This window comes from Oncorhynchus masou, chromosome 2, assembly GCF_036934945.1.
Source record: "Oncorhynchus masou masou isolate Uvic2021 chromosome 2, UVic_Omas_1.1, whole genome shotgun sequence".
Lineage (NCBI taxonomy): Eukaryota > Metazoa > Chordata > Actinopteri > Salmoniformes > Salmonidae > Oncorhynchus > Oncorhynchus masou.
In genome coordinates, this window is record NC_088213.1 from 35,682,050 (window position 1) to 35,709,296 (window position 27,247).

Genomic DNA, 27,247 nt, shown 5'->3' on the forward strand with positions numbered 1-27,247 from the left:
AGGGCACCCAGACAATCCACAAAGGCATCTTAAGGGCAGGGGTTCTGACATTGGCAGCCACGTTGCTCTATCACCTAACCTCATCAGTGCTCTCAATGGAGACACTATGGACGAGCTCTACTCTGGTTGAAACCAAGGCTTTTACCACCGAGGTGACCTTCAATATCCTTTACATTATTACGGTTAATAGCTAGGGAATGTCTACAACAGAACTAATGACATATCGAACTGTTATGTGTCTGTGTTACAGACACTACATCTAAACATTACATCTAATGCATACTGCATATTCACATGTGCATCATCGTTGTCTTCTCAACAAATCGTAAATGTGGAAGGATCATTGCTGCTTTGTTTCTTTTAGATTTAAAGAAAGCTAAATTGTCTGAGACGTCACAGTGGAAAGAAAACAGGACCCAGTCCAGAAAGACAGACATGCCCAGACAAGACATCCATTTGATCAATAGGGAGACACCTGATCGTGTCAGGAAGCTATCTGGGACACACAGGAAGTCACAGTCACAGCTGCAGAGATCAGACAGATGGAGGGAGAGAAGAGTGTGGTCCTGGTGAGAGAGAGAGAGAGAGAGAGAGAGAGAGAATAGATGCATTCGTCTGTGAGTGAGACACAGTCAATGTAATGCTATGCTGTGGCATCTGGTGTTTGCCGTCCAGGCTGCTAATGATGATGAATGTCTGGCATCGTGTCGACCACCAAATCCAAGAAAAATCCTATTGTTTCACTGATGCCACTTTCACAATGCCACCCGTCCCCCTTTTCTGATTTTAGTTCAACATTGGGCTGGAATTCAGTATAAAAGGACAACATGGGCGACACAGTAAAAAGCCCTGACAAAATGCCAGACCCTCATCCACACTATAATGGTAGACAAGGGAGTTGTGTAGATAAAGAAATGGGGGCGACAGAGAGAAAGAACCACATGGGGCACTCTTTCATCAGCTGTCTATACAAGCCTTGGCCTGGAGGGCTTTTGAGGAAGCCACAGAACGCTTTCATTCAGCTTCCTACCGAGAGGCATCGATGGGTGCGTGCCGGATTACACATTTTAATGTAGAAGTCTTCTAAGGGGCCCTGCTGTGGGTATTAATATCACACAAGGCACATTCACAGACAGTCTTGAGGACCTGTCACTCTTGCTGGCAAGCCTCATTGTGCACTCAATAATACCCCATTAAACCTTTTCTTCTTTCTTATCTGTGAAACAGCAGTCCTTGGCCAAGGTACGGGTCACCAAGTGGAGGACTGATTGGCTGATTTGCATTATTTACATATTTTTTGTGTGCTGATTTATTGGGTGGAAAATGAATGGAAGTGCCCTCCCTCCATCCCTCCCTCGTGGCGTGCCTGCCTGCCTGGCGACCACGTGGCTCACTCTTATCGAAGCACCTTGGGATTTCTTTCTGTGGCATATCGGATCCCCCCCTCCATCCTGCACACAGCCAGTTAGGCAAAAAAGCCATCCATCTTAACAATCCCAGATGCCAATATTAATAGAGATGGACACCCTGCCTCCATGCACTAAACAAACACAGATGGTGATGCTCCAAAAGCTCCTGACACCAAGTTCAAAACACTGTGGAATTGTCTGCCATGTTGAAAACGATCCACCGCCGCCTGCTAATGTTATTCTTGTTAACTCTAAGTCGGAAAAGTATTTAAGGATGTTCTTTCTCTCTTTCTGCGAAATTACGTGCAGCTAAGTGCTGACTGAGATTTTAAAAAATCCAAATCTGGGGCTTGATGCTTTGGCTTTTATACTATTTCCACATAAGGCCGTTGACAATTCTGTCTTTTAAACTATTTCCTCGTCAATGCCCCAAATGCCTCTGCATCCCTGCTAAAAGCAGCAAGCAGGGGGATGGTGATGTTGAAGACATCTGGCATGGGAGCCACTCTCACAAATGAGTCATTAGTGCATTCGTTTGAGTTTGATTTAATAACATGTTGACTAATTTAATTCAAGTCACTGGGTTTGTCTATAGGAGACAACTCCGATGAGGAGGATATTTGGCTGGCGTCTTATTTTTATCCCAATGAAATATGACAATGAGTACAGCCCAGCTGTCTAGACAGGGAGAGATGGGGATAGGAGGACAGACAGGAGAGATGCCATGGCACTGATTGCAGCCTCCTCCCTTTGATATGATGGATATCTGCACACCACTTAGAATATCATTATCTACAACAATGCACCCCCCTCCCCCTCCCCCACACACACAACCACCACAACCATCAACCTCTCATCTTTTTAAGTGGGAGAACTTGCACAATTGGTGGCTGACTAAATACTTTTTGCCCCACTGTACACACACATACAAATAGAATCTGCCTCTGTGTTGGCTAGTCCCCACTATCAGTCCCAGTTCCCAGTTCCCATGAATACATAAAGACAAATGGGTTTGATGGTGATGAGATTCATTTACTAGCAATGCTGCCTCTTTGATGTATACTTCACAACCTGAGTGGTATGCTGCCTCAAACTCTGTCGATGTGGTTGAAAGGCCCCTTTTAAAATGCCCCTGGGTATGGTGTGGTGTTGTGGTCTGTTTGGCAATCAGCCAGCTAATCAAACTCCCCCATTGTTCATGCAAAGTAAAACTCTCAGGTGAACACACCCAGCCGTGATTTGAAGGCATTTTACAACAACTGTGAAAGAGAGCGCCTCAGTTGGTTTCAAGAGCTGAATAGAGCCGTGATCAGAATACCCTATAGGGATGGACACAATCATTCTGTCGAAGTGGTACTGTAGAAGAGACAAAGAGAGGGAACCTGTCCTGGCGAACATTTCAATGTTACAAACAATGAAGGATGAGACTAAAAACAAACAAAAGATAACTATTGTAAAATATACTGTGTCAGTAAAATGTATATAGTATGTATAAGCTGGAAGTAGAAGCCTAAGTGTTGTTGTCTATTAGTTTACTCCAATTAGGCGAGGGGTGGAGGGTTAGGGGTAAATAATAAAAGGAAAATATATTTGAAAAAATATATGGGGGATTGGAAATTATGCAGACAATTACATTGATAGATTGTGGCTTCTATCTGAAATATTAAAATTAAAATAAAAAACAATGCTACACGCACTTTGAAAAAAAGGTGCTTTCTAGAACCTAAAAGGATTCCTCGGCTGTCCCCATAGGAGATCCCTATTAGGTTCATTGTAGAAACCTTTCCCCAGAGGGTTCTAAATGGAACACAAAAGAGTTCTACTTGGAACTGAAAAGGGTTCTCCTATGGGGACAGCCGAAGAACCCTTTTATTTCTAAGAGTGCATGACAAGGCTTCAAATGGAGTAGTACTGTGCAGTTTAGACAAATACAATGTTTGTAGAAGCTAGAGCATGAATGGCAGTGGTTGGGCAGGGAGCCCCATCTGTTGGCTGGTATGTAAATTCACTGTGGGTGCCTGGGTCTGTGTGCGCCCTGCTTTCCTGGTGGTGAAGGAGTGTCTCTGTCTCCTTAGTGACTGACTGACTGAATGCATGCATCTCCTGCTGTGCTCTGCTGCTTCACTTTGCACCTCTTACTTCTGGGACAGTGCTCAAGGATACACCCAGGGAGGGACGGGAACATTTCTAATTATTACAGAAATTATAATCATCCCTGTATTTCAGCAGAGTCTCTCTCTCTCTCTCCTCCCTTCGTCAGACTGGTAGATAGACTGCAGTAATCAACGTTTCTCTCTTCATCATCTCACTGGTGGATGAGGTAAAGCAAAAAGCCTCTTCACCTTGCCTCACTAGTGGATCTAATCAGACACAGCTAGCTAGAGTAACTTCCTCTAGCCCAACCCCAGGGGAACGGTAACACATTATGGATCTCAGTAAACAACGTTATCTCTCTCTGAGGGGCTATACTCTACAGAGGACAGTCGACTGTGGTAAAGTTGGTCTGTGTTCATGTGTAGGTATTCTGTGTTTGGTAGATATACTCTGGATTATAATAATCTCCCCTCTCTCACGCGCACATATTGTACGTACGGACACAACACACACACCCTCCTACAGTATCCTACCTCCTCCCACTGGTGGATGTATCTGATGAGCCTGGACAGCCTGAGCAGTCTGAGCAGGCTGAGGATCTTGGTGAAGCGGACGATCCTCAGCGCCCGGGCCGTCTTGTAGAAGTCTGAGTCGATGCGCGTCTCCACGATGAGGAAGATGTAGTCCACAGGTATGGAGGAGATGAAGTCCACCACGAACCAGCTCCTCAGGTACTTGATCTTGATCTGTTGTGGGTCCAGGATGATCTCGGTGTTGTCCTCCTTGACGATGCCCGTGCGGAAGTTGAGCACCAGGTCCATGAGGAAGAAGGTGTCTGAGATCACATTGAAGATGATCCAGGGGGGAGTGTGTTCGTCTTTGAAGAAGGTGATGCCCACCGGGATGACGATCAGGTTCCCCACCATCAGCAGCAGCATGGTCAGGTCCCAGTAGAACCTAGAACAGGACAAACCACAGAGAGCTTAGAGCCTGGGAGAGAACATGAGGAACCACAGATGGCATAGAACCTGGGAGAGAACATGAGGAACCACAGATGGCATAGAACCTGGGAGAGAACATGAGGAACCACAGATGGCCTAGAACCTGGGAGAGAACAGGAGGAACCACAGATGGCATAGAACCTGGGAGAGAACAGGAGGAACCACATAGGGATGTTGATCAGGTTCCCCACTATCAGTAGCACTATAGTCAACTCCAGCAGCACCTGGGAGAGACAGGAATTGGGTAGAAAGGATTTAGGAGAAAAGATCAACAGCTGCCTCTCCCTGAGAAGTACCGCTACCACTGATCACAATACATGTACATAAGCTCCAGCAGCTATCTAGGATGAGCGGTTCGTTTTATACCATCACATAGACTGTACTGAACTGTACAGCTTTATACTGCCACTGACATTCAACATGTTCACTAATGAACGTGGTTTAGGATCGTGTACACTATGGCCATGTGTCTTGACCCGCCACTAAATCCTGTCTTTGAAGGCCTTTTTTTTTTAAATGATTCAATATCAAATATTGAATTAAACTAACTGTTAAATCCCCGATATGGCCAATTTGAACCTGTGTGACTCATAGCTGTCACAACATGTGCTCACATGTTATCCGCCTGTGGCTCTCCTGAAGGAGTAATGGCCCACACACGCAGCCTAGCCTACATCTCCCAGTCTGTCTTGATGCGTAACCTATTTGTCTCCTGCTTGTGGTTGCTGGGCGCACATTTAAAAAGGTCAACGAGGGTTAAATGTTGATTACAAAGTGTTGGGTGACGTTGTCCATCTTCCCAGTCGCACAGTTTGGTTGTAAATTACACTCTCCGTCCGCTTCGTAATTAAATCCAGATTGGTTGTAAATTACACTCTCCGTCCGCTTCGTAATTAAATCCAGATTGGTTGTAAATTACACTCTCCGTCCGCTTCGTAATTAAATCCAGTTTGGTTGTAAATTACACTCTCCGTCCGCTTCGTAATTAAATCCAGTTTGGTTGTAAATTACACTCTCCGTCCGCTTCGTAATTAAATCCAGTTTGGTTGTAAATTACACTCTCCGTCCGCTTCGTAATTAAATCCAGTTTGGTTGTAAATTACACTCTCCGTCCGCTTCGTAATTAAATCCAGTTTGGTTGTAAATTACACTCTCCGTCCGCTTCGTAATTAAATCCAGTTTGGTTGTAAATTACACTCTCCGTCCGCTTCGTAATTAAATCCAGTTTGGTTGTAAATTACACTCTCCGTCCGCTTCGTAATTAAATCCAGTTTGGTTGTAAATTACACTCTCCGTCCGCTTCGTAATTAAATCCAGATTGGTTGTAAATTACACTCTCCGTCCGCTTCGTAATTAAATCCAGTTTGGTTGTAAATTACACTCTCCGTCCGCTTCGTAATTAAATCCAGATTGGTTGTAAATTACACTCTCCGTCCGCTTCGTAATTAAATCCAGTTTGGTTGTAAATTACACTCTCCGTCCGCTTCGTAATTAAATCCAGATTGGTTGTGTTGTACAAAGGTTGATATACAGTATCCTTGGTGCTCTATAGATGGCACTGAGGGAGCGCGTCCCACATTGTGAACTGGTTCTTGCGGGTAGGGCAGGATGATTTAACCACTCAAGTTTAACCGGCCCCATATAAATCCATCTCAGACCAAAACCAATTTAAAGCAGAGACCCAGAAGAAATGAAAAATATACTATTCACAATGTTGATGGTTGCTTTGCTGTGATGCCTCTCAGTGGAGATGAACATTCCAATTGCCTCTGAGATCACTGTGCTGCCTGTCTGTGGACACATTACTTTGGAATAAACCTTCATTACAGAGATATTACACACACAGCTGTCTAAGACAGTTGAGCCATGGTTTACAAAAATACACACACACACCTGCGTGTGCACACATGCACACACTCACACACACACTCACTCACACATGCACACACACACACTCACCCACGCACACACACAATGACACACACTAAACCCCCTCTCGCTTACACACTGACACACGAAACAGTGGCAGTAATAGGAATTCTTCAAAGTAAAAGGGTATCCACGGTTTCAGTTTCTTGTCAAGCAGAGTTATATTTAGAAAGACGTTTCTGCCACTGTGTTTGCTCATGTTAAGATTTAAAGCCCAAGAGGACAAGACACAACTTCTAAGGAAATAACATGTACACGGGTAATGACATTTACTCTTCGAATTCTTCCCTCGTATTCCCCATGTCAGGAAGAGGTATGTGAGTTGACACCATGACGACAAAACAGCTTGCTAACGGGCTGGAGGTGCACCAACAGCCCTTAATGTCGCTGCAATCACTATGTGCTAATATATCCATTTATTTTCGTGCCAACACCTGCTCAGTGTCCTCGCCACTTTTCTGCCAGTTTCATGGTGACTTGACTGTTAGTTTAAACTGGGTCGTGAAGAAACAAACAGAGACATCAGGAAGTAGAAAAGGCCCAGCTGGCAGACTGTCTTGTCTGTTTGGACAGAGAGAGAGAGAGAGAGAGAGAGAGAGAGAGAGAGAGAGAGAGAGAGAGAGGAGGCTGAGAAGAGACAGGGGGAGGCTGTAGAGAGGCAGCGGAGGAGGGCTCCTCCACATGCTTACTGGGCCTCAGAATGAGGGATGGAGGGGTATGTAAGCTACTGTCAGGATCCCCTGAGAGGGCCTGTGGCTAAGAGAGGGGACACACACCTGTGTTAACTCCACCTGTTCCCTTGGATGAAGAAATGGGGTATTTGTGGTCAACAGCCTTCCCTAGCCTCTGGCCATGTACTGTACATACTATAGCCTACTACAGACACCAACCATGTGTCTGTCCCCGATATCTCATGTCTCTAGGTGTCCTCAATGTCAGAGATTCACAACCGAGGTGATGAAGGTTGTGACCCACGATGAAAATATTGTGGAACAAACAGCCAGCTTTCCATCCAACCTTTTAATGCGAAGGTCGGATAAAACATTTCACGACAGGATTGATGGAAACAGCTAATTTGTCGGTAAACGTTCCAAATGTCGACAAAACAAAACACGTTAGACAAGATGGGATCTTTTTGTGTCTGTAAAATTAATTACGCAAGAAATGGCAGTGGAAACGCCTTTATGCGCAAATATTGATTGAATTGATCAACTAGTGAGGATGACATGGTGTGTGGTCCTCCCACTAAGACTCGGGAAACCATACAGTTTATTAGGCTACAGATTAAATAAATGATGAACTTCACAGGGTGGTGAAAGTATAAGGTGATGAGCTTGATGCTCTTTTCCAATAAATATCGAGGGTCTTATTCTGGTGACATGATGATCGAATCTTGGCTGCCATTTTGGCAAATAAAAAATGTTGGCAAATAAAAATAATAATGGAAAAATGTGCAGATTGTTTTATACAGACTTTAGAGTATTTGCACTACCATCTGTCGCCAATTGGATGGAAATCTAGCTACTAACCAGGTTTCCATCCAACCTTTTTATGTGAGTACACTACATGTCAGATTAAAAAAAAATGAAAGACAGGCCTGATGGAAACAGCTAATTTGTCAGTAAACTTTCTAATGATGAAAAAACTAAAGACAAGGTGAGATATTTTTGTGTCTGTAAAATGTATTATGTGAGAAATTCCTGTAGAAACGCCTTTACGCGCAAATATTGATATAATAACCATCATATCGAAGGAGACTTGGAGGCACGGAATGATATGGTGTGTTGTCCTCCCACTATGACTTGGGAAAGCATGCAGTTTATTAAACTACAGATGAAATAAGTTATGATGAACTTCACAGGGTGGTGAAAGTGCGCAATGATCTTGATGCTCTTTTCCAATAAATATCGATGGTCTGATTCTGGTGACATGATGATTGATGCTTGGTTGCCGGTTTGACAAATCAAAATGATCTGGCTCTTGTCCATAATACTCTCATCATGTAGGCGAGGAACTGTTGACTAGAGTACCTGTGGAAAGACCAGAGTGGGCACATTTGCTTTATAACAGACATTGTTTTTGTGACAAAACCATTGGTGGAGTTGAAAATGCGACGTGAACATAACTGCTGACGTCATTTTTATGTGCACTACATCATTATGCACAACACTTTATCCGCAACAAGTCCATTTCGACGGAAATACATTTATTGGGAAAATTCGCATGAAGATCTGTCGTCAATTGGATGGAAACCAATGCTATACATACAAAAGTATGTGAACACCCCTTGAAATGATTTCAACCACACCCGTTGCTGACAGGTGTATAAAATCGAGCACACCGACATGCAATCTCCATAGACAAACATTGGCAGTAGAATGGCCTTACTGAAGAGCTCAGTGACTTTCAACGTGGCACCGTCATAGGATGCCACCTTTCCAACAAGTCAGTCTGTCAAATGTCTGCCCTGCTAGAGCTGGACTCTGGATTCCACCATTGGACTCTGGAGCTGCGGAAACATGTCTGTTATAGCAGCAAGGGGGGGGGGGGGCAACTCCATATTAATGTTCATGATTTTACTTTTGGTCATGTAGTTAGTGTATGTATTAGTATTTCTATTCAAGAATCAAGGACACACATCTGGTTCTGTGTAAATGTGCATGAGTTGTGTCTCTGTGTGTGTGTGTGTGTGTGTGAGTGTGTGTGCTCTTTTTCCTTTTCACTCTTGCTATTGCCTTCTGATGGGGGTCAGCCCACCTAAACATAGCAGGGATCCATTTACTGTGTTTTCTATCCTGACATAAAGGAACATTGTCCTATAAATATAGATAGACTGAGCAGTGAGTGCAGCGCAGGGCAGGGTGGTGGACGAACATCGCAAAGGCACAAAATCCCCATCTCTATGTCTGTCTGAAAGCACTGACTTGTGGATTGATAGCTTTTCCCTACATGAAACAAAAGGCAGCGTCCTTCATGGTGATATCAGTGCAGGCAGGTGTACGCTGCTGCGGTGTAGGGAGAGAGGGGGAGGAGAAGGATGATAGGGAGAGCGCCATAGAGAGAGGGAGGGAGCGATAGAGAGAGGGAGAGTTTGAGGGAGGAGAGAGAGAGATCCAGGGAGGGAGGGAGCGTTAGAGAGGGAGAGTTTGAGGGAGGAGAGAGAGAGAGATCCAGAGAGGGAGGTAACGTTAGAGAGGGAGAGTTTGTGGGAGGAGAGAGAGATCCAGAGAGGGAGGTAGCGTTAGAGAGGGAGAGTTTGAGGGAGGAGAGAGAGAGATCCAGAGAGGGAGGGAGCGTTAGAGAGGGAGAGTTTGAAGGAGGAGAGAGAGAGATCCAGAGAGGGAGGGTGGGTTAGAGAGGGAGAGTTTGAGGGAGGAGAGAGAGAGTTCTAGAGAGGTAGGGAGCGTTATAGAGGGAGCGAGAGGGGAAATGACCCCGGTTGCATAGCTTACACCTGAGTTGTTATAGTGCTGGGGAGGGACTGCTCACTGTCATGACGACAGACCGTGACATTTCCATGCCTGCTCGTCTACAGAGACAGAGGTACGGTCCACACCACACCGTCTGCTCTCCTGGGAAGAGACCAAGGACTGCAGACCCATGTTTTTACCCTCAGAGTGCCTCCTGCTACAAGATAAACCTCTCTCCCACTCACCACCCTGTCCTGGAGATAGCTACCTGGGGCCACACTAGCCCAGCCTGGTGTCACTGTCACACTGGGGCTCTGACATCACCCACAGTGAGCTACTCACACACACTCCTCTACCCCAACATGAACATGTTGAAAAGGCATAAAGGATCTACAGCCGGTTTGTGTGTGTGCGTGTGTGCGTGCGTTGCCCGCAGGGTGCTGTCTCTACCTGTTGGCAGACACGCTGGGAGAGCGATGGCATGGCATCCAGGTAGGTTGGCTGTCATGTCGGCTACACTAGTCTTGCAGACAGAGACAGCAATGAGCAGCAGCGTGTGTGTGTGCTCCTCTTCATTCGGCATGGCGTCAGACTGAATGAGGACAGTAGAACAACAATGTGTGGTGTTCCTGTTCCTCCCTGCTCTTCCTTCCCAGAGAGCAGCAGCACAGTCATTCCCACTGTAAATGTGACTCTGGCTGATTGAATGATTGATGTTGATCTATTTATGAATATGAAAAGCAGTTCCCCTCTTGAATAATGCATGTCCTTGTTTTGTGTGTTTTTTTCTCTCCCTTACCTAGTTCTTGTGAGAGGCTGTTTTGTGTGAGGATGTGCTGATTCGCCATTTGCCTGAGGATGTGGCCCCATGTCACATTAGACACAAGCAGCACACACTGCCTGCATCAATATGACTACTGGCCACTGCCTACTCTAACCCGTCTTAGGGGTGTCACTACTGTACTCCACAGTGAACAGTTGGCTTGACTGTGTGTGTGTGTGAAGTGTGTATATGTGTGTGTGTGTGTGTGTGTGTGTGTGTGTGTGTGTGTGTGTGTGTGTGTGTGTGTGTGTGTGTGTGTGTGTGTGTGTGTGTGTGTGTGTGTGTGTGTGTGTGTGTGTGTGTGTGTGTTGGTGTGTTGGTGTGTGCAGTGGTGGGAATCCATTAACCCTTAGGCCTGTTCTGACAGGCGAGTGATGAGTGAAAATGAAGCATGTTAGTCTATTACAACACAGTCATACATTTTCCAGACACCAAATGTTGCCAAAAGGACAAGACAACACACACACACACACATACACACAGAAGGCTACAAAACACATTGCATAGCAATTGTGCACGAGAGTTCTCCATTGGGCCAGATGGCACACTACGAGACAATAACAGGAGGAAATTGAAGTGTCCAGGAGAGAATTGTGTTAAAAGGGTTAATCCTATGTTTGTTGACACCCCGCTCCGATGAACTGCAATGACGGCACTGACTTTGCTAAGCACAGCCGGCAGGCTCACTGCAAGCAAGGAGCACATCACTGACACTGGGCTACACAGTCGAAAGGGACTATTTTTAGGTGAGACTGACCGTTTTATCAGTCCTGAGCAGTGCCGCTGTCGTAAGAAGAAATCACCGTAGAAAAAGCACCAAATCGATTAACTAAACACCAACGTGAGAAAGGGGGAATCTAATGTAAGGAACAGCCCCTTCTGAATAGTGCAAAGCATATGAGTAATACCAGTAATAAGACTACAATAGCCAGGCGCTGCTGGACCACTGCAGGAATTTCATCCAGCTGAAAAACCCTGTTCTGTAAGAGTCTCCCAACTGCACCTAAACTCCAGAGCAGAGACAGGTTTGACCTCTGATGCTGAAGCTGGTAGAGATCTATACTGTCTCAGGCCTTGTCTGTATTCAAGTCAGAGTTAATAGATCGTATATTCTGGGATTCGACAGCAAAGAAGAGTCTAATCCTTTTGCATATAGACTGAGAATGCATACTGGTAACTGTCAAGCGCATAACGACCTCCACTGTAACCAGTGAAAACACATGTACCACTTATTCATGAAAAATGAACCACTTCCAAAGACAAATACTAAGACCCCATAATAAAACAAAGCCACACAGCAAAGCGAGAGATCAAGCAATAAACCCATCTAAAATATGTATCAGTTTTGGATACTCAATCGTTCTCTTATGAATATCAACAATCTAATCAACGTAGCCACTGCAGTACAAGGGAGACGGAACGTTTGAAGGAGTCGGAGAAGACTCTCCACCGCCCAACACCCCTGGAGCATATTACCATTTTTTTCTATTTAAGGTGCTGCTGGCTGCCACCACCAGTAGAGAGGCACAGTGTCCCTGTCCCTGTCCTTGTCCCTGGTCGCAGCGCACACAGCAGAGTCCCTCCCCAGAGCAGAGTAGACGCAGAACAGAGCACAGCCCGTTAGTTACCTGCTCGGGGGAATAAAAGACTCCTCAAGGATACTCCGCAAGCAGCGCAGTCAGCAACTCACTGTGCCCTCCACAAAAACAAAAGGACCACTGTGCACAGTCCATAGGCCTATCAGAGGAGATCACAGGGCATAGACAACTGCCCAGGGTCTAATAACCTGCCCAGGGACTGAGGTTGAAAATTAGCCGGCTGGCTAAAACCGGCACTTTTACTGAAACGTTGATTAATGTGCACTGTCCCTGTAAAAATAAAATCAACTCAACTCAACACAGGCGGATCCTGAAATGGCATCCAATTCTATATAAATAGTGCACGACTTTTGACCAGAGCCCATAGAATAATGTGCCACTTGAGATGCACCCACAGACTCCTCTCCAACCTGCTCTCATCCCCCAGACTACATGCAGCTGGATCACCCTTCTCTACTTCCTGCCTGCCTGCCATTTCGCCCCCTAATTGCCCTCTTTATTATCATGATTCATTGTTATCTATGTACTGTATCTCCCATGTCATGTCTCGGATTCTTCTATCAGTCAACCACGGAGTGTTGATGTGGGAGAGTGAACAGCGCACCGTGCTGGGTGCCTCCTATACACACCTCACCCTGTTTCCCAGGAGAGAGAGTGAACAGCTGGGTCTTCTAAACCAGATGAAGAGCTAACCTAATGTACTACCGTAGCTGCCATTATATTAGCAGTCAGTCACATTGCAGGCTACACTGTCACCTTGCCGCTCCCTTCCCCAGCCCCCAATCTCAACCCCCAGCCCCATGTAGCCCCACACCCCAACCTCGGCCCCAGAGCCCCCCCTCAACACTCAGCCCTAGCCTAGCCTAGCTAGAGCCCCAGCCCTCCCTCCTACCCCGAGCCCCCTCACTCCCTTAGCCCCGACCTGTCAATTATCTTCCCCAACCAGGTGATGTAATCAGCAAATGGAGCCGCAGAAATGAAAGCCTTTCTATCCATCTCAGAGATGTTGATCCAGGGTCAGAGTGAGAGCGAGAGAGAAAGATAAAAATGTGGAACACAGAGAGAGAGAACCGAGAGTGAAAACAAGATGGTGCAAAACTAATGAGTGGGAGAGAAAGGTTGAGGAGAGAATGGGGGAGGAAGAATTCATCTCCTTATATTCTGCTCAGTGGATAAAGGAGCACATAATCTCTCCTCTTTTCATATACTGAGCCCTGTTGCTCGAAACTCCACAGAAATTGGGAGCACATTTTAGCACACCCTCCCCCCCAAAAAGATATGGGTAAGAGGGAAATATAGCCAAAATTAATGCAGCTTAAAACCCAGCAGTTTATGGAAAACCCTTACTAAGAAGTCATTTTAAGCATAAAATGAAATAAAAATGTGGGACGCGATGCAGAGTTGATCTGGTCTGCGTGAGAAGGCAAAAGCAGAGGCTTATCTGACTGTTAAACCAAATAGGAGCGGATTTATCTTGTTTATTTGTTATTTCTGTCATTTCTTGAGTGTATGTGCTAAATAGTGCAAATGCATTTGATTTAAACATATGTCCCTGCCACCATCTTCCCTATTCAGGTGCTAACAACAGTCCAGAAGAAAATAACCTGATTCACAAATAACAAGAAGATGTCTTTGGAGACGGAGAAGAGACACGGGAGAGTCACACCAACACAGCAGGTCTCTTAATCCAGCCATTTTCCAGAGTCTTCTAGTTAGACGGCCTGCGTAGCGTGAGGGTGGCAGGAGGCTAAACCCATTGCGGCTGGGGAATGGGGAAGTACTTCCTGTGAATCAACCACACAGACAGGGCTCTTTATTCTGCTGGACTCCACTCAATCCCTCCATAAGTGGAGAGGTTGTTGCACTGAGTAGGAGCCCCACTGGTTCCTTATGGTTTAGTAGTACTCTAGCAGGCAGCACTGACACTGCTGCCAAAGGCCTGGTGAATAGAGGCCAAGTCTGTTTCTCAAACATGACTGGTCTGAGAAAAGGCTAGAAAACAAACATTTTGCAAGAGGGTTCATCTAATAGTCAACAGCTGACAGCGGACACTATCTACAGACACTCACTCTCTGTAGACACTCACTCTCTGTAGACATTGTCCATAGACACTCACTATCTATAGACATTGTCCATAGACACTCACTATCTATAGACATTGTCCATAGACACTCATTCTCTATAGACACTCTATCTACAGACACACACTATCTGCAGACACTATCTATAGACAATATATATAGGCACTCAATATCTATAGACACTATCTGTAAACAATATCTATAGACAGTCACTATATATTGACACTATCTATAGACAGTCACTATATATAGACTCGATCTATAAACACTATCTATAGACAGTCACTATCTATAGACACTATCTATAGACAGTCACTATATATTGACACTATCTATAGACACTATCTATAGAGTTACTATATATTGACACTATCTATAGACAGTCACTATATATTGACACTATCTATAGACAATCACTATATATTGACACTATCTATAGACAGTCACTATATATTGACACTATCTATAGACAGTCACTATATATTGACACTATCTATAGACAGTGTCTATAGATAGTGTCTATAGATAGTGTCTATATATAGTGACTGTCTATAGATAGTGTCTATATATAGTGAAAGTCTATAGATAGTGTCTATAGATAGTCACTATCTATAGACACTATCTATAGACAGTCACTATCTATAGACACTATCTATAGACAGTCACTATCTATAGACACTATCTATAGACAGTCACTATCTATAGACACTATCTATAGACAGTCACTATCTATAGACACTATCTATAGACAGTCACTATCTATAGACACTATCTATAGACAGTCACTATATATAGACACTATATATAGACAGTCACTATATATAGACACTATCTATAGAAAGTCACTATCTATAGACAGTCACTATCTATAGACACTATCTATAGACAGTCACTATCTATAGACACTATCTATAGACACTATCTATAGACACTATCTATAGACAGTCACTATATATAGACACTATCTATAGACAGTCACTATCTAAAGACACTATCTATAGACACTATATATAGACACTATCTAAAGACAGTCACTATATATAGACACTATCTATAGACAGTCACTATATATAGACACTATCTATAGACAGTCACTATATATAGACACTATCTATAGACAGTCACTATATATAGACACTATCTATAGACAGTCACTATATATAGACACTATCTATAGACAGTCACTATCTAAAGACACTATCTATAGACACTATATATAGACACTATCTAAAGACAGTCACTATATATAGACTCGATCTATAGACACTATCTATAGACAGTCACTATCTATAGACTATCTATAGACAGTCACTATATATTGACACTATCTATAGACACTATCTATAGAGTTACTATATATTGACACTATCTATAGACACTATCTATAGACACTATCTATAGGCACTCAATATCTATAGACACTATCTATAAACAATATCTATAGACAGTCACTATATATTGACACTATCTATAGACAGTCACTATATATAGACTCGATCTATAGACACTATCTATAGACAGTCACTATATATTGACACTATCTATAGACAGTCACTATATATTGACACTATCTATAGACAGTCACTATATATTGACACTATCTATAGACAGTGTCTATAGATAGTGTCAATATATAGTGACTGTCTATAGATAGTGTCTATATATTGACACTATCTATAGACACTATCTATAGACAGTCACGATCTATAGACACTATCTATAGTCACTATATATAGACACTATCTATAGACAGTCACTATATATAGACACTATCTATAGACAGTCACTATATATAGACACTATCTATAAACAGTCACTATATATAGACACTATCTATAGACAGTCACTATATATAGACACTATCTATAGACAGTCACGATCTATACGATCTATAGACACTATCTATAGACAGTCACTATCTATAGACACTATCTATAGACACTATCTATAGACAGTCACTATATATAGACACTATCTATAGACAGTCACTATATATAGACACTATCTATAGACAGTCACTATATATAGACGCTATCTATAGACACTATCTATAAACAATATCTATAGACAGTCACTATAGACAGTCACTATATATAGACACTATCTATAAACAATATCTATAGACAGTCACTATATATTGACACTATCTATAGACACTATATATTGACACTATCTATAGACACTATATATTGACACTATCTATAGACACTATCTACAGTCACTATAGATAGGACAGCGGAGTCAATCACCACCTTCCGGAGACACCTGAAACCCCACCTCTTCAAGGAATACCTAGGATAGGATAAGTAATCCTTCTCACCACCCCCCCCCTTAATGATTTAGATGCACTATTGTAAAGTGGCTGTTCCACTGGATGTCAGAAGGTGAATTCACCAATTTGTAAGTCGCTCTGGATAAGAGCGTCTGCTAAATGACTTAAATGTAAATGTACTATCTATAGACACTATATAAGACACTATATATTGACACTATCTATAGTCACTATATATACAGTGCCTTGCAAAAGTATTCGGCCCCCTTGAACTTTGCGACCTTTTGCCACATTTCAGGCTTCAAACATAAAGATATAAAACTGTATTTTTTTGTGAAGAATCAACAACAAGTGGGACACTGTCATGTCTTGTTATGTCTGTTCCTGTCCTTTCTCTTCATTCTCTCTCTCTGCTGGTCTTTTTAGGTTACCTTCTCTGTCTCTCATTCCTCAGCTGTTCTACATCTGCCCTAACTAGCTCTTTCACTCTTCCCCACCTGTTCTCTCTTCCCCCTCTGATTAGGTCTCTATTTCTCTCTCTGTTCCTGCTACTTTCAGTGTCTGATTCTTGTTTGTGTTTTTTGATGCCAGAAGCAAGCTGTCGTCTCGTTTGCTTCCACCTTGTCCTGTCCTGTCGGAGTCTGCCTGGCAGGAGCATCCTGCACTATACTAACGTTCTTTTTGTTCCGCTGACAACGTTGGAAGAGGATTTATGCCATTCCTGTATTTTCATTAAAGAACTCTGTTTTCTGTTAAAACCGCTTTTTGGTCTTCACTCAAGCTCATAACAGAAGAATCAGACCAAGAATGGACCCAGCGGCTCCGGACCCTTTTCACTCCGCCGTCGAGATCCAGGGAGCGATGCTAGGCAGACACGAGGAGGAATTGTCTGCTGCTCAACATGCCGTTGAGACCCTGGCCGTCCAAGTCTCCGACCTCACAACTCCACCTCGATCCACCGCCCACTTCCAGGGTTTCCGAGTCTCCGGAGCCCAGGATCAACAACCCGCCGTGTTACTCTGGGGAGCCCACTGAGTGCCGCTCATTCCTCACTCAGTGTGATGTGGTGTTCTCTCTCCAGCCCAACACTTACTCCAGGAGCGCAGCCCGCATCGCCTACGTCATTTCTCTCCTTACCGGACGGGCGCGTGAGTGGGGCACGGCAGTCTGGGAGGCGAGGGCTGAGTGTATTAACCAGTATCAGGACTTTAAGGAGGAGATGATACGGGTTTTTGACCGTTCTGTTTTTGGCGAGGAGGCTTCCAGGGCCCTGTCTTCCCTATGTCAGGGGAATAGATCCATAACGGATTATTCTATTGAGTTTCGCACTCTCGCTGCCTCTAGTGACTGGAACGAGCCGGCTTTGCTCGCTCGTTTTCTGGAGGGTCTCCACGTCGAGGTTAAGGATGAGATCCTCTCCCGGGAGGTTCCTTCCAGTCTGGACTCCTTAATAGCTCTCGCTATTCGCATAGAGCGACGGTTTGATCTTCGTCGCCGAGCTCGTGGAAAGGAGCTCACGTTCTCCGTTGCTCCCCTCTCCACATCACTGCCACCTGCCGCATCACTGCCACCCTCCTCCGCCGGCTCGGATGCTGAGCCTATGCAGCTGGGGGTATTCGCATCTCGGCCAAGGAGAGGGAACGGAGAATCACCAATCGCCTCTGTCTCTACTGCGGCTCCGCTGGTCATTTTGTCACCTCATGTCCAGTAAAAGCCAGAGCTCATCAGTAAGAGGAGGGCTACTGGTGAGCGCAACTACTCAGGCCTCTCCTTCTGGATCACGCACTACCTTTCCGGTCCATCTCCGCTGGCCCGGTTCATCTGCTTCCTGCAGTGCCTTGATAGACTCTGGGGCGGAGGGCTGTTTTATGGACGAGACCTGGGCTCGGGAACATGACATTCCTCTCAGACAGTTAGGGGAGCCCAGGGCCTTGTTCGCTTTAGATGGTAGTTCTCTCCCCAAGATTCAGCGTGAGACGCTGCCTTTAACCCTCACTGTCTCTGGTAATCATAGCGAAACCATTTCTTTTTTAATTTTCGTTCACCTTTTACACCTGTTGTTTTGGGTCATCCCTGGCTAGTGCGCCATAACCCTTCTATTAATTGGTCTAGTAACACTATCCTATCCTGGAATGTTTCTTGTCATGTAACCTGTTTAATGTCTGCTATCCCTCCTGTTTCCTCTGTCTCTTCTTCACAGGAGGAGCCTGGCGATTTGACAGGGGTGCCGGAGGAGTATCACGATCTGCGCACGGTGTTCAGTCGTTCCAAGGCCACTTCTCTCCCTCCACACCGGTCGTATGACTGTAGTATTGATCTCCTTCCGGGAACTACTCCCCCGGGGTAGATTATACTCTCTGTCGGCTCCCGAACGTAAGGCTCTCGAGGATTATTTGTCGGTTTCGCTCGACGCCGGTACCATAGTCTCCTCCTCCTCCCCCGCCGGAGCGGGGGTTTTTTTGTTCAGAAGAAGGACGGGTCCCTGCGCCCATGCGTGGATTATCGAGGGCTGAATGACATAACAGTTAAGAATCGTTATCCGCTTCCTCTTATGTCTTCAGCCTTCGAGATCCTGCAGGGAGCCAGGTTTTTCACCAAATTGGACCTTCGTAACGCCTACCATCTCGTGCGCATCAGGGAGGGGGACGAGTGGAAGACGGCGTTTAACACTCCGTTAGGGCACTTTGAATACCGGGTTCTTCCTTTCGGCCTCGTTAACGCTCCAGCTGTCTTTCAGGCACTAGTTAACGACGTCCTGAGAGACATGCTGAACATTTTTGTTTTCGTTTACATGGACGATATCCTGATTTTTTCACCGTCTCTCTCGATTCATGTTCAGCACGTGCGACGCGTCCTCCAGCGCCTTTTGGAGAACTGTCTTTATGTGAAGGCTGAGAAGTGCACTTTTCATGCCGCCTCTGTCCCTTTTCTCGGTTCCGTTATTTCCGCTGAGGGCATTAAGATGGATCCCGCTAAGGTCCAGGCTGTCATTGATTGGCCCGTTCCTAAGTCACGCGTCGAGCTGCAGCGCTTTCTGGGCTTCGCTAATTTCTACCGTCGTTTCATCCGTAATTTCGGTCAGGTGGCAGCTCCTCTCACAGCCCTTACTTCTGTTAAGACGTGCTTTAAGTGGTCCGTTTCCGCCCAGGGAGCTTTTGATCTTCTTAAGAATCGTTTTACATCCGCACCTATTCTTGTTACACCTGACATCTCTAGACAGTTTGTTGTTGAGGTTGACGCGTCAGAGGTGGGCGTGGGAGCCATTCTTTCTCAGCGCTCTCTCTCTGACGGCAAGGTCCATCCTTGCGCGTTTTTTCTCTCATCGCTTATCGCCGTCAGAACGTAACTATGATGTTGGTAATCGCGAACTGCTCGCCATCCGCTTAGCCCTAGGCGAATGGCGACAGTGGTTGGAGGGGGCGACCGTTCCTTTTGTCGTTTGGACTGACCATAGGAACCTTGAGTACATCCGTTCAGCCAAACGACTTAATGCGCGTCAGGCTCGTTGGGCTCTGTTTTTCGCTCGTTTCGAGTTTGTTATTTCTTATCGTCCGGGCTCAAAAACACCAAACCTGATGCTTTATCTCGTCTCTTCAGTTCTTCTGAGGTCTCCACCGACCCCGATGGGATTCTCCCTGAGGGGCGTGTTGTCGGGTTGACTGTCTGGGGAATTGAGAGGCAGGTAAAGCAAGCACTCGCTCACACTCCGTCGCCGCGAGCTTGTCCTAGGAACCTTCTGTTCGTTCCCGTTCCTACTCGTCCGGCCGTTCTTCAGTGGGCCCACTCTGCCAAGTTAGCCGGCCACCCCGGCGTTCGGGGTACGCTCGCTTCCATTCGCCAGCGTTTCTGGTGGCCCACTCGGGAACGTGACGCGCGTCGATTTGTCGCCGCTTGTTCGGTCTGCGCGCAGACTAAATCTGGGAACTCTCCTCCTGCCGGCCGTCTCAGACCGCTTCCCATTCCCTCTCGACCGTGGTCTCACATCGCTTTAGATTTTATCACCGGACTGCCTTCATCAGCGGGAAGACAGTTATTCTTACGGTTGTCGATAGATTCTCTAAGGCGGCTCATTTCATTCCTCTCGATAAGCTCCCTTCTGCTAAGGAGACGGCTCAGATCATTATCGAGAATGTTTTCCGAATTCATGGCCTTCCGTCTGACGTCGTTTCCGACAGAGGTCCGCAGTTCACGTCTCAATTTTGGAGGGAGTTTTGCCGTTTGATTGGGGCTTCCGTCAGTCTCTCGTCCGGCTTTCATCCCCAGTCTAACGGTCAAGCCGAACGGGCCAATCAGACTGTTGGTCGCATTTTACGCAGTCTTTCTTTTCGTAACCCTGCGTCTTGGTCAGAACAGCTCCCTGGGCAGAGTACGCCCACAACTCGCTTCCCTCGTCTGCTACCGGTCTATCCCCTTTTCAGTGTAGCCTCGGGTACCAGCCTCCGCTGTTCTCATCTCAGCTCGCCGAGTCCTGCGTCCCCTCCGCTCAGGCTTTTGTCCAGCGTTGCGAGCGCACCTGGAAGGGGGTCAGGTCGGCACTTTGCCGTAATAGGGCGCAGACTGTGAGGGCCGCTAATAAGCGTAGGACCAAGAGTCCTAGATATTGTTGCGGTCAGAGAGTATGGCTCTCCACTCAGAACCTTCCCCTTAAGACAGCTTCTCGCAAGTTGGCCCCGCGGTTCATTGGTCCGTTCCGTATTTCCCAGGTCATTAATCCTGTCGCAGTGCGACTTCTTCTCCCGCGCTATCTTCGTCGCGTTCACCCGGTCTTCCATGTCTCCTGTGTTAAGCCCGTTCTTCGCGCCCCCGCTCGTCCCTCCCCCCATCCTTGTCGAGGGCGCACCCATCTACAGGGTTCGTAAGATTTTGGACATGCGCCCTCGGGGCCGTGGTCATCAGTACCTAGTGGATTGGGAGGGGTACGGTCCTGAGGAGAGGAGTTGGGTTCCCTCTCGGGACGTGCTGGACCGTTCGCTGATCGATGATTTCCTCCGTTGCCGCCAGGTTTCCTCCTCGAGTGCGCCAGGAGGCGCTCGGTGAGAGGGGGGGGGGGTACTGTCATGTCTTGTTATGTCTGTTCCTGTCCTTTCTCTTCATTCTCTCTCTCTGCTGGTCTTTTTAGGTTACCTTCTCTGTCTCTCATTCCTCAGCTGTTCTACATCTGCCCTAACTAGCTCTTTCACTCTTCCCCACCTGTTCTCTCTTCCCCCTCTGATTAGGTCTCTATTTCTCTCTCTGTTCCTGCTACTTTCAGTGTCTGATTCTTGTTTGTGTTTTTTGATGCCAGAAGCAAGCTGTCGTCTCGTTTGCTTCCACCTTGTCCTGTCCTGTCGGAGTCTGCCTGGCAGGAGCATCCTGCACTATACTAACGTTCTTTTTGTTCCGCTGACAACGTTGGAAGAGGATTTATGCCATTCCTGTATTTTCATTAAAGAACTCTGTTTTCTGTTAAAACCGCTTTTTGGTCTTCACTCAAGCTCATAACAGGACACAATCATGAAGTGGAACGACATTTATTGGATATTTCAAACTTCTTTAACAAATCAAAAACTGAAAAATTGGGCGTGCAAAATTATTCAGCCCCTTTACTTTCAGTGCAGCAAACTCTCTCCAGAAGTTCAGTGAGGATCTCTGAATGATCCAATGTTGACCTAAATGACTAATGATGATAAATACAATCCACCTGTGTGTAATCAAGTCTCCGGATAAATGCACCTGCACTGTGATAGTCTCAGAGGTCCGTTAAAAGCGCAGAGAGCATCATGAAGAACAAGGAACACACCAGGCAGATCCGAGATACTGTTGTGAAGAAGTTTAAAGCCGGATTTGGATACAAAAAGATTTCCAAAGCTTTAAACATCCCAAGGAGCACTGTGCAAGCGATAATATTGAAATGGAAGGAGTATCAGACCACTGCAAATCTACCAAGACCTGGCCGTCCCTCTAAACTTTCAGCTCATACAAGGAGAAGACTGATCAGAGATGCAGCCAAGAGGCCCATGATCACTCTGGATGAACTGCAGAGATCTACAGCTGAGGTGGGAGACTCTGTCCATAGGACAACAATCAGTCGTATATTGCACAAATCTGGCCTTTATGGAAGAGTGGCAAGAAGAAAGCCATTTCTTAAAGATATCCATAAAAAGTGTTGGGAGACACCTGGGAGACACACCAAACATGTGGAAGAAGGTGCTCTGGTCAGATGAAACCAAAATTGAACTTTTTGGCAACAATGCAAAACGTTATGTTTGGCGTAAAAGCAACACAGCTCATCACCATGAACACACCATACCCACTGTCAAACATGGTGGTGGCAGCATCATGGTTTGGGCCTGCTTTCCTTCAGCAGGGACAGGGAAGATGGTTAAAATTGATGGGAAGATGGATGGAGCCAAATACAGGACCATTCTGGAAGAAAACCTGATGGAGTCTGCAAAAGACCTGAAACTGGGACGGAGATTTGTCTTCCAACAAGACAATGATCCAAAACATAAAGCAAAATCTACAATGGAATGGTTCAAAAATAAACATATCCAGCTGTTAGAATGGCCAAGTCAAAGTCCAGACCTGAATCCAATCGAGAATATGTGGCAAGAACTGAAAACTGCTGTTCACAAATGCTCTCCATCCAACCTCACTGAGCTCGAGCTGTTTTGCAAGGAGGAATGGGAAAAAATTTCAGTCTCTCGATGTGCAAAACTGATAGAGACATACCCCAAGCGACTTGCAGCTGTAATCACAGCAAAAGGTGGCTTGTTCTCTCAGTGTATAGACAATCACTCTCTACAGACACTCACTATTAATAGCTTGCTTATGGTAGATGAAAAAAATAGGACTCAAAATATTGTCTCTCTTTTGTGCATGCTCCTCTTCAGCAGGAGAGAGAGAGAAAGTGTGTGTGTGTGTGTGTGTGTGTGTGTGTGTGTGTGTGTGTGTGTGTGTGTGGGTGCATGTAGAATGGGACTGTCACGCCCTGACCTTAGAGATCCTTTTTATTCTCTATGTTTGGTTAGGTCAGGGTGTGACTCGGGTGGGAAAGTCCATGTTTTCTATATCTTTGTTTTTGGCCGTTTGTGTGTGTGTGTGTGTGTGTGTGTGTGTGTGTGTGTGTGTGTGTGTGTGTGGTTTCCAATCAGAGGCAGCTGTCTATCATTGTCTCTGATTGGGGATCACATATAAGTTCTCATTTCCCTTTTGGGTTTTGTGGGATCTTGTTTTCTGTTTAGTGTCTGTACCTGACAGAACTGTGTGCTTTCGTTTTCACTTTTGTTATTTTGTTTGAGTGTTTTTGAAAATAAAAATGAAGAACACTTTCCACGCTGCGCTTTGGTCCACTCCTTTCGATGAGAGCTGTTACAGGGGCACTGCCGGAGAGAGACCAGTGACGTGCAGTCAGGGTAGGCCCTATATTGTTCTAATAAAATGCTGTTTAAAAAGAAATTCAATTATATACAAGAAAAAATCAATTATATACAAAATTGCCATTCTTTTATGCAATGTAATGTTTTTTCACAATGAGTTTGGTGTTTTTTATGCCCAAAATCCACAAATGTGCTAAAACTGCATCAAATGCTCTTGTCGACCTGTGCCTACCTTCCCATCCATTTAAATCATTGACACACCGCCGTTCCTGACTGCCGTCACTGTTGATGAACAGGGTAGGTATAGGCCTTGCTGCTTACACTAGCTCCATTCGATGCATTGAGCGGATTTCTTATTTTGCACTCGTATATTGCCTTTAAGGCTTAAACAAGCTGTGTGGGAAAAGCACTGCTTATTTGGGCGTGTCTACATAATGTGTCGCTCATCTCGTAAACTGCGTAAGGAAGCTTGATAGCGAGTAAAGACAACCTGACAAAATGGACACTATACATCTTCTTTTAAGTGACGCAGCGTTTGAATGCACTGCATCACAGTGCTAGAGGTGTCACTACAGACCAGGGTCTGATCCCGGGCTGTATCACAACCGGCCATGATCCGGAGTCCCATAGCGCGGCGCACAATTGGCCCAGCATTGTCTGGGTTAGGGGAGGGTTTGGCCGGGGTAGGCCGTCATTGTAAATAATAATTTGTTATTAACTGACATGCCTAGTTAAATACAGGTTGGTTTAATAACCAACAGCTGGCTTCCTGACCTTCCTTAGAAGAAGGGCCAGAAAATCATCAGATCGTTTAAACAGGAGTGGTATGAACAAAAAGACTGGCTGTGCTACCAGTAGCCACCTGTACTGTTTCCCCTGCCTGCTCTTCTCATAATTTCATTTTCTGACTATCTCTGAAACTCACTTAGATAATAATACCTTTGATATAGTGATAGCACAACATGGTTATAACATCTACAGAAAAGACAGAAATGCCAATGGTGGAGGTGTTGCTGTTTATATTTAGAGTCATATTCCTGTAAAACCTAAAGAGGATCTCATGTTCAATACTGTTGAAGTAATATGGCTACAGGTTCATCTGCCTCACCTAAAGCCCATTCTGGTGGGAAGCTGCTATAGACCACCAAGTGCTAACAGTCAGTATCTGGATAACATGTGTGAAATGCTTGATAATGTATGTCATATCAACAGAGGTATATTTTCTGGGTGATTTAAATAATGAGAGTGGCTTTCATCAAGCTGCCCACTCAAGAAAAAGCTTCAAACTGTAACCAGTGCCTGCAACCTGGTTCAGGTTATAAGTCAACCTACCAAGGTAGTTAGAAACAGCACAGGAATGAAATCATTAACATACTGTATATTGATCACATCTTCACTAATGCTGCAGAAATTAGCTTGAAAGCAGTATCTAGATCTATCGGATGTAGTGATCACAATATAGTAGCCATATCTCGGAAAACCAAAATTATAATATAAGAGGTCATACAATATGTTTTGTAGTGATTCCTATGTTGTTGATGTAAATAATATGTGTTGGTCTGTGGTGTGTAATGAGGATCAACCAGATGCTGCACTTGACACATTTATGAAATTGCTTATTCCAGTTATTAATAAGCAGCACCCATTAAGAACATGATTGTAAAAATGGTTAAATCCCAGTGGATTGATGAGGAATTTAAAAATGGTATGGTTGAGAGGGATGAGGCATAAGGAATGGCAAATAAATCTGGCTTCACAACCGATTGGCGAACATATGCAAATTGAGAAATTATGTGACTAAACTAGACTATGAAACAAAGATACATTATATAAAGAATGACAGTAAAAAGCTATGGAGAACCTTAAATTACATTATGGGCAAAAAGACAAACTCAGCTCCATCATTCATTTAATCAGATGGCTCATGCGTCACAAGACCCACCGATATTGCCAATTACTTTCATGATTTTTTCATTGGCAAGATTAGCAAACTTAGGCATGACATGCCAGCAACAGACACTGACACTACACATCCAAGTATAATTGATCAAATGTTGAAAGACAAGCCTTGTAATTTTGAATTCCGTAAAGTGAGTGTGGACGAGGTGAAAAAAGTATTGTCTATCAACAATGACAAGACACTGTGATCTGACAACTTGGATGGAAAATTATTGCCACTCCTATTTGCAAAAGTCATTCCGGTACTAGTTTTGTCACACTTGGACACTGTTCAGTCATGTGGTCACAGCACAGAGAGCTAACATTAATGATATGCATGTCAATCACTCATGGCTCAAAGTGGAGAAGAGATTTACTTCATCACTACTTGTTTTTGTAAGATGTATTGACAAGCTGAATGCACCGAGCTGTCTGTTTAAACTATTATCACACAGCTCGGAGACCCATGCAAAACCCCACAAGACAAATGAGCAGCAAAAACATGTGACCATGCACAATGCTAACCCACTGGGCACACATTGGTTGAATCAGTGTTGTTTCCACGCCATTACAATGACGTTACGCTGAATCAATGTGAATAGACGTTGAATTAACATCTGTGCCCAGTGGGATGGTAGCCTAAAGGAAAATAAGGACCTTAGTAAAGCAACATGCTTAGGGGAGCATTTCGTGGTGATGATGAACCCAGACACTTGACGACTTCGTGTTTTTGAGTAGGCCTACATCAAGCAGAATACAGAATGATTTGATTTAAGCAGTCCGTGATGTTAGGACAGATGAATAGACTTCGTGTACAAGTAAAGGTAGACCTGCATTTTTGTTTGCAATTTGCGGGTTAGAGTACTGTTGAATGAATATGAGAATAATTGTTTATTAGCCTTTTCAAACTTGTAAAACGTAACCAGTGCGTGTGAAACTAACTGTGCCCACAAACCGTCTACTTGCCTGTCCACAAACAGATAGAGGTGCTGTCCATTGAGTACCATAGTTAACCTGCTGAATCCTGGCCACGGCCTCAGCTACCTTATAAAATACTTTCTTCTGAAGCTCATTTTCATCATTGTTCCAGCTCATTCTGTTACGGGATACTCAAGGACGTGCCGATTCTGCCGGTACCAGATTACGTGTGAACCTGTCGAAATGTGGAAGCTATACTGTCCACTAGGGGCAATGTGAGCACCTATTACCTTCTAATAGGCTTGCAACCTGGTTGTTTTGGATGGGCGTTTAAGCCGCAGACTCCGGCTCTGAGGGTCACGTGTTCAATCGCAGTGCTCGACACTCGTTTTTAGTTTTTTAGTTTGAAGCCTTTC

The 27,247-nt window shown here is 44.9% G+C and overlaps 1 protein-coding gene across 1 annotated transcript in view; it reads right to left on the reverse strand.

Annotated features, from left to right (window-relative positions):
• The window catches only part of LOC135554078 (potassium/sodium hyperpolarization-activated cyclic nucleotide-gated channel 4-like), an 82,009-nt gene that overhangs the window by 44,059 nt on the left and 10,703 nt on the right, over positions 1-27,247 (reverse strand). The window contains exon 2 of the mRNA XM_064986121.1: positions 4,037-4,460. Coding sequence (XP_064842193.1) covers positions 4,037-4,460 — 424 coding nt within the window. The remainder of the gene's footprint in view (positions 1-4,036; positions 4,461-27,247) is intronic.